This window comes from Anolis carolinensis, chromosome 2 (assembly GCF_035594765.1).
Source record: "Anolis carolinensis isolate JA03-04 chromosome 2, rAnoCar3.1.pri, whole genome shotgun sequence".
NCBI lineage: Eukaryota > Metazoa > Chordata > Lepidosauria > Squamata > Dactyloidae > Anolis > Anolis carolinensis.
Window position 1 is genome coordinate 241144159 of NC_085842.1, and position 16142 is coordinate 241160300.

At 41.0% G+C, this 16142-nt stretch overlaps 1 protein-coding gene across 1 annotated transcript in view; it reads right to left on the reverse strand.

The window, feature by feature from the left end:
• The window catches only part of rcl1 (RNA terminal phosphate cyclase like 1), a 35956-nt gene extending 20535 nt beyond the window's left edge, over window positions 1–15421 (reverse strand). The window contains exons 1-7 of the mRNA XM_003216491.4: window positions 15130–15421; window positions 9813–9884; window positions 8866–9041; window positions 5771–5845; window positions 5036–5160; window positions 4226–4351; window positions 996–1152 (exon numbers count right to left, since the gene is read on the reverse strand). Coding sequence (XP_003216539.1) covers window positions 996–1152; window positions 4226–4351; window positions 5036–5160; window positions 5771–5845; window positions 8866–9041; window positions 9813–9884; window positions 15130–15265 — 867 coding nt within the window. The 5' untranslated portion in view covers window positions 15266–15421. The remainder of the gene's footprint in view (window positions 1–995; window positions 1153–4225; window positions 4352–5035; window positions 5161–5770; window positions 5846–8865; window positions 9042–9812; window positions 9885–15129) is intronic.
• Between the last annotated feature and the right edge of the window lie 721 nt (window positions 15422–16142).

Sequence of the window (16142 nt, forward strand, 5' to 3'; positions counted from 1 at the left end):
TCTGTGTCTACTGGCAACAGACGCAAAACAATGTCTCAGCGCTCAACCTTCCGCTATGATCTCCTAATCAAGAAGGCAAGGCTTTTAAAATGATATACTACATCCAACGGTCTCTTAAACAAAAATCATATTTCTGGCTAAGATTATTTTCTTTATTAGAAAAAGTACATTACACACAATTTAGCCTCCCAGTTGTATTTATGACAGAGGGAGAGTGTGTGGCCCTTCAGTTGTCACTGGACTACACATTCCATTATCCCTTGCCACTAGTTTGGATTGATGGGAGCTACAATGCAATAACGATACGAGAGCCACAATTTCACTCATCTATGGAATAAAAATGGCACGTAACAATACAATATAGATAAGGGGGGATAGGGACATACTGAAACACATGTGAGAAATCAAGTAGTGATGCATTCTTTCTTATTTTTCTACAGCAAAGATGGATGAATCTGGCCCTCCAAGTTTCTGACCTATGACTTCCATAAGTCCTAGCTAGAAAAGCCATCACTGTGATAGATGCAGTTTAAAAATATCCGGGAGGCCATAAATGCATACCCTTGTTCTCAAAAGAGACAAAAACCAACTTACTATTCCAAGAATCAAAGGAAAGTGATTTTTAATCATAATTCATATTACAGTCAGCCCTCCAGACATGCAGGTTTTTGCATATTTGTTTATTCATGGATTTGATTAATATGATCTCTTTGGGAATCTTCAGGTTCTCTAGCGTGGTTATATGATCAAATTCCACCAGAATTTGACTATAGTGTCACACCAGAGCAACTAGAAATTTGTAGAAAAGTCTCTTGTCAGGTTAAAAAAATATTTTTATTAGCAGTTTTTACACTTTTATGAGGGCCCTGTGCTCCTAACCCCAATGAAAATGGAGGACCTACTGCATAATAAATATATTATGGGTGTAACAAAACTATTTTCTCTACAACAGACTAATATTTCTACGTGCTTTGGAAATTAAACCAATCACTTACTCTGTAAATCTCTTCAAGGAGCAACTTTGCACAGTTTGAGCCAAGATCTTCAGGGAGTACAACTGTGCCTTGCCCTTGGGGATTAGACGCCAATTCAGCACTGAAGAAAGTCCCATTTATTGTCTCTGCCACAAGAGAGAGACCAAAACCTGGAGATCTGAAAAAAATTGTGTGAGAGAGGATTGGTACATTGTGGGTTTTTCAAATTAAAGCTCCTTTATAACATTTTTCTGTTTGTTATTGAAGGCTTTTATGACTGGGATCACTGGACTGCTATGAGTTTTATGGGTTGATGGCCATGTTCCAGAGGCATTCTCTCCTGATGTTTCCCCACATCTATGGCAGTCATCCTCAGAGGTAGTGAAGTCTGTTGGAAACTAGACAAGTGAGGTTTATATATCTGTGGAATGTTCAGGGTGGGAGAAAGAACTCTTGTCTGTTTGAGGCAAGTGTGAGTGTTCCAAATGGCCAGCTTGATTAGCATTTAATGGCTTTGCAGATTCATAGCCAGGCTGCTTCTTGCCTGAGGGAATCCTTTGTTGGGAGGTGTTAGCTGGCCCTGATTGTTTCTTGTCTGGAATTCTCTTGTTTTCTGAATGTTGTTTTTTATTTACTGTGCTGATTTTTAATACTGGTAGCTAGATTTTGTTCATTTTCTTTCTCCCAACCTGAACTTTCCACAGCTATATAAATCCCACTTGCCTAGTTTCCAACAGACTTAACTACCTCTGAGGATGCCTGCCATAGATGTGGGTGAAACATCACAAGAGAATGCTTTTGGAACATGGCCATATAGTGTAGAAAGCTCAGGTAGGCTGTTCGGAATTATGGGAGTTGAAGTCCAAAACATGGCCATACAGCCTGGAAAACTCACAGCAGTCCATTTTTCTGCTTATCTATTAGAATCTTCTTCACTCATACTTTCTTGTAAAATTAAAACTTGATAGAAAATAACTAATCCTGAACTTCTGCCCTCATCTTAATCTAATCAGACCTGGCAAATATTATTTTGCATCACGGAGCATAGGAAGTCATCATGTACCAAGATATACATCTAAGTAACTTCAGTGGGTATGATATGACTTGTTCCACCATCCCTAAACCTGTTATATCATATACCTTTGGGAATTTTTGCAAACACAACACACACCACAAACAGAGGTTCATTTCCAGTTTCGAACCCTGCCCTCCTTTAGAAAAGACATGCTTTTCTACGGGTTTCTAACACCAGTGATTCTTGTGCTACTTTCCCCCACTGGTAGCTCCAGGGATCTGTCCTCATCTGGCCTCTGTTAGTGTCTCCCCAAGACAAGTCTTTCCCATCATTTCTTACCTGATTCTTCTGTAATAGGAAACCAGAAAACTCCTGCATGCGAAGTATGAAAACTGAATGCAAACCATGTGACCTGAGGCTCTATTCCTGCTGTACACACTCCAACAAGTAACATGCAGAGTCAGAGGAATTAGGTAACAGATGATTGAAAGGCCTTTTCTCGATTCATCTCTAGCCCTGTACTGTCAATGAGGACTGGCAGCAGCTTCCCAGGGTTCCTGGTGATATTGGGTTATGAGTACATGCTGGGAAAGTGAGTTCACAGCTCAGCAATTTAACCTTTACAAAACCATTGTTCCTAGATCTTCATAAATCACTCATCTGCACCGGGGATACTTATACTAGCAAATGTAGAGTGGAAGTGGTGGATTTGCACTCATTTGAAAAAGGAATAACTATCTCTGCTTCATCAGAAGGTTTTCAACAAAGAGCTAACCATCAAGGATGCTTCAACTGTGTATTTCTGCACTGACAAAAAGCTACAACTTCTTTCAACCTCTATGAAACTATACCCTCCCATCACCTCTGCCCACTATCTGGGGCCGATGGAAACTGGTGTACAACATCTAGAGAACCCCAGTACCCCACTTGCCTTCCTGGGTTGTTGTAAAGATTCAGAGGGTTAAGTGTATTCAGAAATGCTAGGAAATCTTGAAATCATTATGTAAATAGAATAGCTGATACTATTACAAGTTGAATATGCCTTATCCAAAATGTTTGGGACAAGTAGGGTTTTGGATATCTGGTTTTTCTTCCAGATTTTGGAATTCCTGAATTTGCACACACATACATAAAAAGGTATCTTGGAAAAGGAAACAAAGTCAAAACATGAAATTATCTTCTGTTTCATACACTTTATGCACATACAGTAGAGTCTCACTTATCCAACATTTGCTTATCCAACATTCTGGATTATCCAACGCAGTCTGCCTCCCACCCGGATCCACAGCTGTTTCTCTAGGCAGCAAGGACTGAATTTTTTACGGATTTAATTTTTGACAATGTTGTTACTGTAAGTTCATTTTATGCAATTCTATCTTTATTTGTAGTTAATTTGTTAGTAGACAATTGCAATGTTTTGGTGCTAAATTCGTAAATACAGTAATTACTACATAACGTTACCATGTACTGAACTGCTTTTTCTGTCAATTTGTTGTAAAATATGATGTTTTGATGCTTAATTTGTAAAATCATAATGTAATTTGACGTTTAATAGGCTTTTCCTTAATCCCTCCTTATTATCCAACATTTTTGCTTAGCCGACGTTCTGCCAGCCTGTTTATGTTGGATAAGTGAGACTCTACTGTAGCTTGAACATAATCTTATGCACAATACTTTAAATAATTTTGTGCACGAACAAAGTTTGTGAATATTGAACAAAGCAAAGGTGACACTATCTCAGAAACCCATTTGGACAATTTTGGCTTTTGGAGGATTTGGGATTTCTGGATCATAGAATCATAGAATAGTAGAGTTGGAAGAGACCTCATGGGCCATCCAGTCCAACCCTCTGCCAAGAAGCAGGAAATCGCATTCAAAGCACCCCCGACAGATGGCCATCCAGCCTCTGTTTAAAAGCCTCCAAAGAAGGAGCCTCCAAAGAAGGATAAAGATACTTATCCTTTTATTTAAGTTGTTTCATAATTTATTGAATTGTTTCTGATTTTTATGTACTGTTGTCAGCATTGAATGTTTGCTGTTGGTTATTTTGTTGTGAGCCGCCCTGAGTCCCTTCAGGGAGATAGAGTGGACCATGAATAAAGTTTCATTCATTCATTCATGCTCAAGCTGTAGATGGTATTTTGGTAATGTCGATCAATCTGTTTCTTCTTCAATTAAATATTAAGTTAGTAAACTACAAAAATGCATCCTACCAAAACACTATCTGAAAACTTACTTCCCAGAACTTGATCCTTTCATATGGTCCGTGTAAATGTAAATATCTGGCAGAAATTTATTCAGGATGCTCCTCGCAGATTCCACAATTCGGTTTGCTATCTGAGGGGACACTCTGACCGTATAGCTGGTTTATGAAGTTAAGAAATCTCGTAAGAAAACTTTTAAATAAGAAAAGAATAAATATACAAAATATAACTTTACTATGTTTCTAGGCACCGCTTCGGTGGGAAGGTAACGGCGTTCCATGCAGTCATGCCGGCCACATAACCTTAGAGACCTACAGACAACGCCGGCTCTTCGGCTTAGAAATGGAGATGAGCACCAACCCCCAGAGTCAGACACAACTGGACTTAACGTCAGGGGAAACCTTATGTTTCGTATAAATCTGTATATCTATACAGAACTGAAAAAGTACTCTATGTTCAAAACGAAATACAAGTTTTCTGGGAAAAAAATATTTAAACATCATGTTTTACAATTCTATAAAGAAGAGGAAATACTGGAAAAACGAAGACAAGTCATAATTGACATAGCAACCCACAAATAATTTTCTTTTTTAAAAAATGAAGGCTGGAAAGAAGCCAGGAGTTTACCATTTACATTGCCACTCAATGATAAAACATTATAGGGGCTAAAAGAAAAAGAAAAAAGCCCATTACTCCTCTAATTGCTCAGAAATTAAGAACTGGTTGCAGTGAAGAGATTGTACCAGTTAATTCTAATTTTTATTTGATTGTGGTTTATTTTATGAAACACCATGCCTCATTCAGAAGTAGATTTACAACAACAAACACTGAAGGAAGGATACGCCATACCTCGAATACGTTTAATTTTCCCAGGGTCAATGTACTGAATAGGCTTTAATGCCTTCTTAATAGGACAGCTGAATATCACTTCACCTCCTCCTTTGGGGGGCATACCCCTCCTTGTGATCTGAAAGCAGTAAGAATTTAAATTAAGCAGTAGCCTATGGTTTTATATCCAACTGAGTTATTGATTCCAGTAAGGAGCAGGAGCCAGCAAAATGAAGAGGGCTCAGGGCCCTTCCAGACAGACCCTATATCCCAGGATCTGATCCCAGGTGTTCTTTTTATTTCAGATTATCTGGCAGTACAGACGCATATAATCCACTTTAAAGCAGAAAACCTGGGATCAGATCCTGGGATACTTGGCCTTTCTGGAAGGGCCCTCACACAGAGCAACCTTTGTCACAGGACTGAATTATTCACTAGGATTCACAAAGCACTGAACATGTAATACTGGGTGTTCCTGGTCTATAGATTCCTAACATAAGGACAAAACACATAGGTTGCACACCAGTGTGGATTAACATGTATGAAGGTCTTCAAGTCGTCACAACTGTAACTTAACATGTTTATTCTCACGTATAAAATCTCTCTCACATATGTGATTGTGGCACTGTTTACTATAAACAGGCAACTGTACCTTTTCTCTTTAACCTTCCGTGTTGGGAGAATATGCAGTGAACACATAACTGAGCACAAATGACAGCACAGAAATTTAGACCTTCTTAAGGTCTTACCTTCAGTTCCAATTCTTCACCATCAATTCCAAATCTTTTCAATAAGGGCAGGGACGTTGCCTTAAGAACATCCACCTTTAAAAAAACATGGGAAAGCCTGGTTAGTTAAAAAAAAAACCAACATTATTTATCAAGAAATTCAAAAGTTTATTCCATGGGCAGGTTTTGAACCAGTAATTCTGGTCCACCAAATAAAAAATTCTAGATAAGGCAGAGCTTTGCCTTGGAATGTTTTTCTACATGTGTCTTTTTTCAATCTAGTACAAGCTACATTATGAGAGTGCTGAACTCACCTTCTCCCCAGCTACAAGTGGATATTGGCTGGCCATTTTTCTATCTAAGTAGCCCTCCCCTTATCTTTGGGGGACACGTTCCAAGTCCCCCAGTGCATGCCTGAAACTGTGGATATATACCATTTTGCTTCCTATGCATACAGAGCTATGGTCTATGTGACTAATTGGCAGGTAGCGTATACAACATGGATACGCTGGACAAAGGGATGATTCCCTGAAACCGCTGAAAGCAAAATGTGTAAAGGATGGCTACTGTAGGTTTTAAATATTCTTCCAGCAATGCTTGGCTGACATCCTATCATGTAGCTATATTAATCTAATGAAATAGCAGGTTTTACAGATAAGTTTAAGAGATCAGCCCTACCATTAGCCAGAGCCAAGGTACTGCTGGAAAAGGAGAATGTGTTTTCCCCCTCTGCCTCAAGTGCCTAAATAATATAACTGGTCCAAGTTACTCTTTGCCTCGACACTGCCAGGAGGGGATGCCATTTACTGCTAAGCCTCAGACAACTAAAATGCCTTGGTCCAGCCTTAGAATTGGCAACAGAGTGTATATTTCACATGCAGAAGGTCTTCAGTTCAGTCCATAGTATCTCTAAGGTGACCTAGAAAAATTCTGTATCAGAAAACTTGAAAATGTTCTAATCTCTAGGCCATACAAAGCTTATGAGCCAGTGGTTTAGCTCTTTATAGAGAACAACATGTCCTCCTAAGCATCTTGTTATTGACTTAGCTGCTCAAAAAAGAGATGCAGTGTCTAAGAAGAAAACGAACGAAAATAGTGACAATGATGATACAAAAACTTTCATTTCACAGGGCACATGTGGCTAAGGAGCATCAGAGTGTGGTCAAGATGGCCAAAGTTACGAGGAAGAATGCACAAACTAGAAGAGGCTGTTTACCTTCATCTGAGCTCCTCCCCCCCCCTAACTTTTATTTTGTGTCAAAAGCATTGCAAAACAAATACATTTTAAAATGATGGGGAAAAAAGGAAATCACAAGCAACTAAATAGTTTTAGACCAAAAACAGGCAACAGCAACCGCATTGTCCGTAGCTTTAAACAACTCCTCCTCCGTGCATGAGGCAGGACATTGTGGGCAAGCATACATATGCGGAGTTGTTTGTTCTGCTCCACAGTCACACAAGGTGGAGGATTCCTCCAGGTAGTGCCACCTTGCCAAGTTGTCTTTGGATCTGCCCACTCCACTTCTGAGTCTGTTCAGGGACTTCCAAGTTGCCCATTCTTGGTTTGCCCCTGGAGGAAGACCCTCTTGGGGGGCCATCCAGTTAGAATTGCCAGGTTTAGCTGCCCGGAGGGACACTCTTGCTGCTGCTGGAGGAACATCAAGAGGAGTGGTGGTTCTCATGAAGCCCTTCCTTGATTTGAGTCTACTGGGAGGAGGCTGATAGTCATGCAGTGGGTGGCTTTCACAGTGTTCGACCTTATTTCTCTCACAGTTAGAAGCAACTTCCCGTCGCACGTCAGGAGGGGCAATGCCAGCTAGCTTGTAGAGTTTATCAACAGATGTAGGTTTAAGGCATTCTGTGATGATTCTGCATGTTTCGTTTAGTGCTATGTCCACCTGCTTAGCATGGGCAGACTTTTGCCAGACAGGACAGGCGTACTCAGCAGTTGAGAAAGACAAGGCCAGGGCTGATGTTCTTATTACTTGTGGGTCTGCACCCCATGAGCTGCCAGTCAGTTTCCGCAGGATGTTGTTGTGTGCAGCTACTTTGTGCCTGGTGTTCATGCAGTGTTTCCTATATGTTAATGTTCGATCTAAGGTGACACCAAGATATTTAGGATGGAAACAATGTTCAAGCTCTTGGCCTTCCCAAGTAACTTTCAGTTTCCTGTTGGCTTCACGGTTACGAAGGTGGAAAGCGCACACTTGTGTCTTGGCAGGGTTAGGCTTCAGGTGGTTCTCATTGTAGTAGCTGGAGAGATCTTTCAAGGCATTAGTGAGTTGCTTTTCAACTGTTTCAAAATTTTTCGCTTGTGTTGTGAGGCCAAGGTCATCAACATATATAAAACTCTTTGTGAGTGGTGGTTGTGGCTGGTCGTTCGTGAAGATGTTAAAGAAGGTCGGTGCAAGAACGCTGCCTTGGGGTAAACCATTCTTTTGCCTCCTCCATCTGCTTTTCTGGCCCTGAAACTCCACATAGAAGCTGCGGTTTTCTAGGAGGGTCTGGACAGTTTTTGTAAAATCAAAGTCCCGGGTAATAGGGTAGACTTTATGCAGCATTTTTCTATGTTGCACCGTGTCATAGGCTGCCGTAAGGTCCACAAAAACTGTTCCCGTAATGCAGCCTTTCTCATAGCCCGCTAACTAAATTCAAATTACTTGTACACATTGAACTGTGAAAGCTGAAATACACTGAGGTCAGAGGGAAGAAATGGTAGAGAACCAAGACATTTTAAAACCAGCTGAAAAAAACTGGATAACAAAGCATTAATCAGCTGCCAAACTGTGACAGCTGGAAGATATACAATGTAATAATATTTTGAGGGGAATTATGCATCACACAAGACTATCTTTATCAAATGCTCTTAAACCATAGAGAAATGTGCTATTAACTCTTTACATCAGGGGTGGGAACTGTGTAGTCTATAAAGGTCTTAAGGCCCTCTAAGACCCCCAGTGCAACTTTAATCCCCCCCCCCAAATTACAAAACACATACCTAAACAGAAAACTGTGGCCCCTTTCTAATTCTGTTGCTGCATTTTAGGCACTATGCAGCAACAATAGGAGGGCATAACTAAAATAACCAATTTGATACCTCAAGCTTTGCAACTTACCGAAGGATCTACTTGATCGTTGGTTATACCTCGGAGAACAATCCTTAATGAATTTTTCATGAATGGTGCTAGGCAGAGAAGGCTTTCCAAATAATATCCAATACTGCGACTGAGGCTGCAATCATGTTCCAATGAACCCCCATAGAGGAGCCCAGGTTGGTAGTATAAAGAAGTTCCTTTGAAAAGAAAATTACATTTTTCAACCTTTATTTTTTTTTTTTTGGCATCTGTAGCATTAACAGAAATTAGGCCACATCTAGTTCTTGATGCTCAAAACATTCAAGTGATTCCTTCAGCAAAACCATCATAAATTGGAAAAATTACATTCTGGACAACCACTTTCAAAACCCATTCCTGGCTGTAGGGTTCTGGTAGCTGCACTTTGGCAAAATATCATTTTCAGGTTTTGTAACTAAGTGAGAGGCAAAGAGGACTGGGACCGAAATACAGAGGAAAGGGGGATTTTAAGCCATCCACCTTCCAGAGTGTAATGGTAATGAAAATAATTTTCCACAGGCCCATGAAACTAATTTATGCTCTAGAACCAGCTTCTGAAACTATGGGTCCCAACCCCAAATGGGGCCCTTAGCTCAATGCTGGGATCACACAAAAAATGTCAACAGTTAACCATCTCTGAACACCACCTAGACATTGACAAGAATCTGTCAGTAACTATGTGCTGTGTTTACAGTGGACTCTGGAAAATACTTCAGCTGCGTTTCATAAAAAGAAAAATCTTGCAAATACTGACTTATTATCAGTAAATGGTTAAATTTTATACCTATTTTATATACCTATATGCCTGGGGTCATGTAAAAATGTCTCAAGTGGAGTCACAAACAAAACGTTTAAGAAGCTCTGCTCTAGAAAGGAAGTTGCCTTATTCTCTTGGGCCCTGTAAAGCATCAGCACACTGACAGCACTAGAGAGACCCTAAACAGATTTACCTGTTTGGTTTATTTCAATCCGAGACCCATTGGTTATTTTGTCAATCAGTCTTATAAAGTTTGCTTCAAAATCTGTCAGAGAAAAATAATGTATATTAGATATTCAACATCAGAACAAAAGGAGCTGTATGGCAATCAAATCACTCAGCTGGACTTGTGCAATATGAGATTGACGGACTGTGTATCCTATGCCCCCTTGTAAAGCCATCTGGAGACATATTGCAAGCTGTAATCCAAACACATATCTTTTCTGAGCTCTATAGAGAAGCAGAGATGCTCTAGTGAGCATACTATGGGTACAGATAGGGAGAAGAGATTAATTCAAGAAAAGCATTAAAATGAAAATACTATTCAAGTGAGAGTAAAAATGTTCTCCTGTGTCAGGTTGGAATACAGCCCTCAAGAAAAATGGAGATGTGCAATATGTTCTATTTTTGATCTATGGGTGATGTTTGAATTTGTCACACCCATTAGAATCTAATCAATATGACAAAATCAAACAAGAACCAGGAAGCAGAAATAATAGAGCAAAAAGGATATTATTAACTATATGGGTTTCTTTATTCTATTTTCCACAAAAACCATAATCTTTTAGGAAGAAGTGGGTTGTGGTGGTCCTAGTTCCGTTTCATTCATAGAACTTTCTTCTACTCCTCTCCAATTCAGTGTCTCAGCTTCCTTTAACCAATTTGAAGGCTATGTAGAAAGAGCTGCCTGGGGTGGAGTAATATTCCCCTTTCTACTTCTGGTGGAATCTGATGTTTCACCAGTGGAAGTCCACTTTCCATGGCTTTCTGTCCATGGCTTTCAACAACAGGCTTTAGCAAATACTTGAACCTCCTCCTGCTTTCTGTGCTGCTTTCGGAAACTTACCCTGAACACCTGAAAATGTCTGGTATGGAAAGTGAACAGGAAGACGTCAAAATCATGGTTTTATTTATCGTGTCAGAAACAAATTGAGAATACAGTTATAATGTATAGAAAAACAAAGTTACAAACTTGGCATTATGCTAAATTTCCTTTGACCAGGAGCTGGCCACTTGGGAGTGCCTCTGGTGTCGCTGTAAAATCAGGGTGCAATGATAACCTTTAAGTAATCCTAGAAAGGGTGTCATGGATGAAAATAGAACTAAATACAGTGGTCCATATTCTGATGATAAATATAAGAGCTCTCTTAACATTCAAAGGCATAGACATTTTAAAAAATCAAGCGTGGATTATTTAATCAATAGAGAATCCATGTTGTTTAACATCTACATGAAACCGCTGGGAGAGATCATCTGAAGTTTTGAAATTCAGTGCCATCTGTACACAGATGACACCCAACTCTATTACTCGTTTCCATCTGATGCCAAGGATGCTGTCCTGACCCTGAACTGGGGTCTGTCAGCTATGATGGACTGGATGAGAATGGACAAATTGAAATTGAATCCAGACAAGACAGAGGTCCTACTGGCCAGTCGTATGGCCGATTAGGATATTGGGTTGCAACCTTTGCTGGGGTCACACTCCCCTGAATGCGCAGGTTCGCAGTTTGGGGGTCCTCCTTAACTCAGCGCTGATCCTGGAGACCCAGGTGTCAGCGGTGGCCAGGAGAGCCTTCACACAGTTAAAGCTTATACACCAGCTGTGCCCATTCCTTGAAAAGCCCTATCTGGCCATAGTCACATCCAGACTAGATTACTGTAATGTGCTCTACATGCGGCTGCCCCAGAAAAGCGTTTGGAAACTTCAACTAGTACAAAGGTCAGTGACTAGACTGCTTTCAGGGGCAGGATATAGGGAAAGAACTACCCCATTATTGAAGTAGCTATACTAGCTTCCAATTTGTTTCCAGAGTTAATTCAAGGTGCTGGCTTTAGCCTATAAAGTCCTAAAAAGTTTGGGCCCAGCCTACTTGAGGGAACGTATCTCCTGCTATGAGCCCACATGAGCCCTGAGATCATCAGGGGAGGCCCTGCTCTCAGTCCCACCACCAACACAAGTGTGGTTGGTGGAACCGAGAGAGAGGGCCTTTTTGATGGTGGCCCCACGGCTCTGGAACTCCCTTCCTAAAAAGGTGTGATCGGCCCCCTCCTTGATGGCCTTCTGTTCACAAATTAAAACCTTTTTTGTGGAACCAGGCCTTTCCTGAAGATCAATAATAAGCAATGACCAGACGTTTACTAGTAATTGACATTTTTTGAATGCTATTTTGGACCTGGTAATGCTTTTACACGTTCTAAAGGAACTGGAATTTTTAGTATTCTAATTAACTGTTTTAACGGATAATCTTAATGGTTTGAGGGTCAGTGAATTTTTAATGGTATAATATCTTAATTTATTATTTTGTTATACATATATGGTTTATGTAATCCATTGATTTGGTTATATGTTTTTTGTTGAATTTTTTTATGTTATGTAATTTTTGCCGATTTCAACCATTGTACACAGCTTTGAATCCCACCCATGGGAGAAGAGTGGGATAAAAATAAATAAATAAATAAATAAAGGATGTGGAGTCATAGAATCATAGAGTTGGAAGAGACCTCATGAGCCATCCAGTCCAACCCCTTGCCAAGAAGCAGGAAATCACATTCAAAGCACCCCGGACAGGACCAATTTATACAGTTTAGCACAAGAAAACTGGTGTCAGTCAGTGTAATGATAAGCTTGATCTATTTATATTTTAATGTTTGTATGTTTTCAGTTCAAAATTGTACATGGCTGTTTTTTAAACACTATCAGCCACTTTGAATCTCTTTTAAGGCTCCATCTACACTGCCATATAACATCCAGATTATGTGATTTGATAATCTGGATTATATGGCAGTGTAGATCTAGCATCAGAGAGAAAAAGCTGGATATAAATAATAAATAAATAAATTAGATCAAGCAGTGTGATATAAAGCAAGGGTAGGAAATCGCGATATACTGTTCAACAACAATTTCTATGAACCCCCTCCCCCGCCCCCAATCACTAATGGTAGTCAGGGCTGCAGGAAAGGCCTAGTTTCCCATCTCTAAGATGAATTTTGATTGCTGCTGTTTTCAAATCAGTGCAGATTTTGTCCATTTTTTTCCCAGTATTTCAGCGTCAAGTGTGGTAGTGGTCCATAATGGGAGGAAGTCCGTGAGGTGTGACATCAGGAGTTTCCGTGCCAGGTGACATCAACCCAGGTGCTCCAGTATGGTGGTATGGGCCCAATTTTCTTTTATTTTTAGTTCCAATGTTATGATGTGGGTCCAGTTTTCTAATATTTTGGCTCCAATATTGTGGCATGGGCTTGCTTTTCTGTTATTTTACCTCCAATGTTATGGTATGGGTCCAATTTTCTGGCATTTTGGCCCCAGTATTGTGGTATAGGTCCAATTTTCTAAAATTTTGAATCAAATATTGTGATATGGGCTGGTTTTTCTGTTATTTTACCTCCAATGCTGTGGTATGAGTCCAATTTTCTGGAATTTTGGCCCCAATATTGTGGTATAGGTCCAATTTTTTAATATTTTGGATTCAATATTGTGGTATAGGTCTATTTTTCTGGCATTTTGGCTCCAATATTGTGGTGTGGTTCCCATTTTCTGGTATTTTAGCTCCAATATCATAGTATGGGTCCAGTTTTCTGGTGTTTTGGATCCAGCATTGTGCTGTTAGCCCAGTTTTCTGAAATTTCATCTCCAATATTGTAATGCGGATCCAATTTCCTGGCATTTTGGCTCCAACACTATGGCGGGGGGGGGGGGGGGGGGCAATTTTATGCCATTTTGGTATTTAGGCTCCAATATTGTGGTAAAGGCCAACATTTCCGATATTATAAGACCAATATTATGGTATAGATCCAACTTCCTGGTATTTTGGCCCCAAAACAATGCTATGGGTCCAATTTTCTGATATTTTAGCCCTGATATTTTGGTGTAGATCCCATTATCTGATGCTTTAGCTCTAGTGTTTCGGTATGCATCCTATTTCTTAGTATTTTGGCTTCAATATTATGGTATAGGTCCAATTCTTTAGCATTTTAGCCTCAATATTGTGGTATGCATCCATTTTCTGGTATGTTGGTCCCGATACTATGCTATGAGTCCAACTATCAGGAATTGTGACTCCATTATCATGGTATGTGTCCAATTTTCTTATATTTTAACCATGATATTGTGGTGCAGGTCTAACTTTCTAGCATTTTAGCCCCGATATTGCGGTATAGGTCCAGTTTTTTTTAGCATTTCAGCCCCAATATTGTTGTGGTACCCATAATCTGATGTTTTAGCTCTAGTGTTTTGGTATGCATTCTATTTCCAAGTATTTTGGCCTCAATACTATGCTATGAGCCCAACTTCTGGGAATTGTGACTCAATTATTATGATATGGGTCCAATTTTCTGATATTTTAACCCTGATATTGTGGTGCGGGTCTAATTTTTTTGCATTCTGACCCCAATATTGTGGTATAGGTCCAATTATCAGGAATTGTGATACCATTATTATGGTATGGGTCTAACTTTTTGGTATTTTAAGCCCGATATTATCATATAGGTCCAATTTTCTGACATTCTGGCCCCCATATTGTGACATAGGCCCAATTTCCAGGAATTGTGATTTCATTATTATGGTATGGGTCCAATTTTCTGGCATTATAACCCCGATATTGTGTTGTGGGTGTAATTTTCTGGTATTTTAACTGTGATATTGTGGTATAGGTCCAATTTTCTGGCATTCTGGCCCCAATATTGTGATGTAGGTACAATTTCCAGGAATTGTGACTCCCTTATTATGGTATGGCTCCAATTTTCTGATATCTTAACCCCAATATTGTGGTATAGGTCCAATTTTCTGACATTCTGGCCCCCATATTGTGGTATAGATCCAGTTTTCTGGTATATTAGCCCCAATCTTGTGGTATAGGTCCAATTTTCTGGTATTTTAACTCCAATATTGTGATGGGTCCAATTGTATGGTATTTTGGCTCCCCATATTGTGATATAGGTCCAATTATTGGGAAATGTGATTCCCTTATTATGGTATGGATCTAATTTTCTGATATTGTAACCCTAATATTGTGATATGGATCTAATTTTCTGGCATTTTAGCCCCAATATCGTGGTGTACTTCCCAGAATCTGATGTTTTAGCTGTCGTGTTTGGGTCTGGGTCCCATTACCTGGCAGTTTGACGCTCCAATGTTGTGACATAAGAGGTGATTCAGGGGAGGGTGACACAGGGGATCCTGGTGACGTCACTGCTGCCTAGACTCCAAGAGAATGCAACCCACCCGCCAATCCTCCTGCCTGTTTTCCTGCCTTCCTTCTCCCACCAACCACCGCCCCGCCCAGAATACGCACCTCGGAGCCCCGGGTTGTCCTCCTTGGCCCGGATCTTGCGGATCTTTACCGGCCGCCCGCTGAGCGTGGCTAGCACTATCCTCTGCCGCAAAAAGTTGCTGCCAACATAGCTGAGCGAGTGAGATTGGCTCGCCATGTTGCCGGGGCTGCCGCGCGCCGCTGCAATCGCGGGCCCTCCTCCCCCTCCGCCCCTTCGCGAAAGACCGGGCAACCAATCGGCGCCCGAGCTCCGCCGAGCGAGCACGCTGATAGGCCCGCGAGGAAGAGCAGCCCCCGCTGCCTGGCGCTTGTGTATCGCAGCGACAGCAACAGCAGCGCGGCTGCCCCGCGCGCAGCCCACGTGCTCCGAGAGAGGGAGGGAGGGGGAGGAGGAAGAGGAAGTGGGCGGAGCCTTCGGGGCAGAAAGGAGGGGCAGCTGGAGCCTGACAGCTGCTGTCTCCCCTTCTTTTTAGGGAGTATCTATGTACACCAGGAGGATAAACGCACGGTAACTCCTCGGAGAGCACAGCATTGATACATGGCAGTTAAAGTTGGTGTCCAACTGCATTCATTTTATGCCAGACTTCGGTGCCTCAAGTCTTTTGGACTCCATCCCCCAGAATTCCTCACTGTTGGCCAGACAGGCTGAGGCTTCTGGGAGATGAAGTCTCAAGAACCCGAAGACCAACGATTGGGAACCGTTGCTCTACAGTAGAGATCAGGCAATGGCAAACTTTGGCCTCCCTCCAGGGAGTAGGCTATTAGGAACTGTGGGAGTTGAAGTTCAAAACACCCGGAGGGCCGAAGTTATCATTATTACTATTATTTCTGTTTTATCGAAAGCTTTCATTGCCGGAATCACTAGGTTGCTGTGAGTTTTCCGGGATGTATGGGCATGTTATAGAAGCATTCTCTCCTGACGTTTTGCCCACATCTATGGCATGCATCCTCGGAGGTTGTGAGGTCTGTTGGAAACCAGGCAAGTGAGGTTTATATATCTGTGGAAGATCCAGGGTGGGAGAAAGAACGCCTGT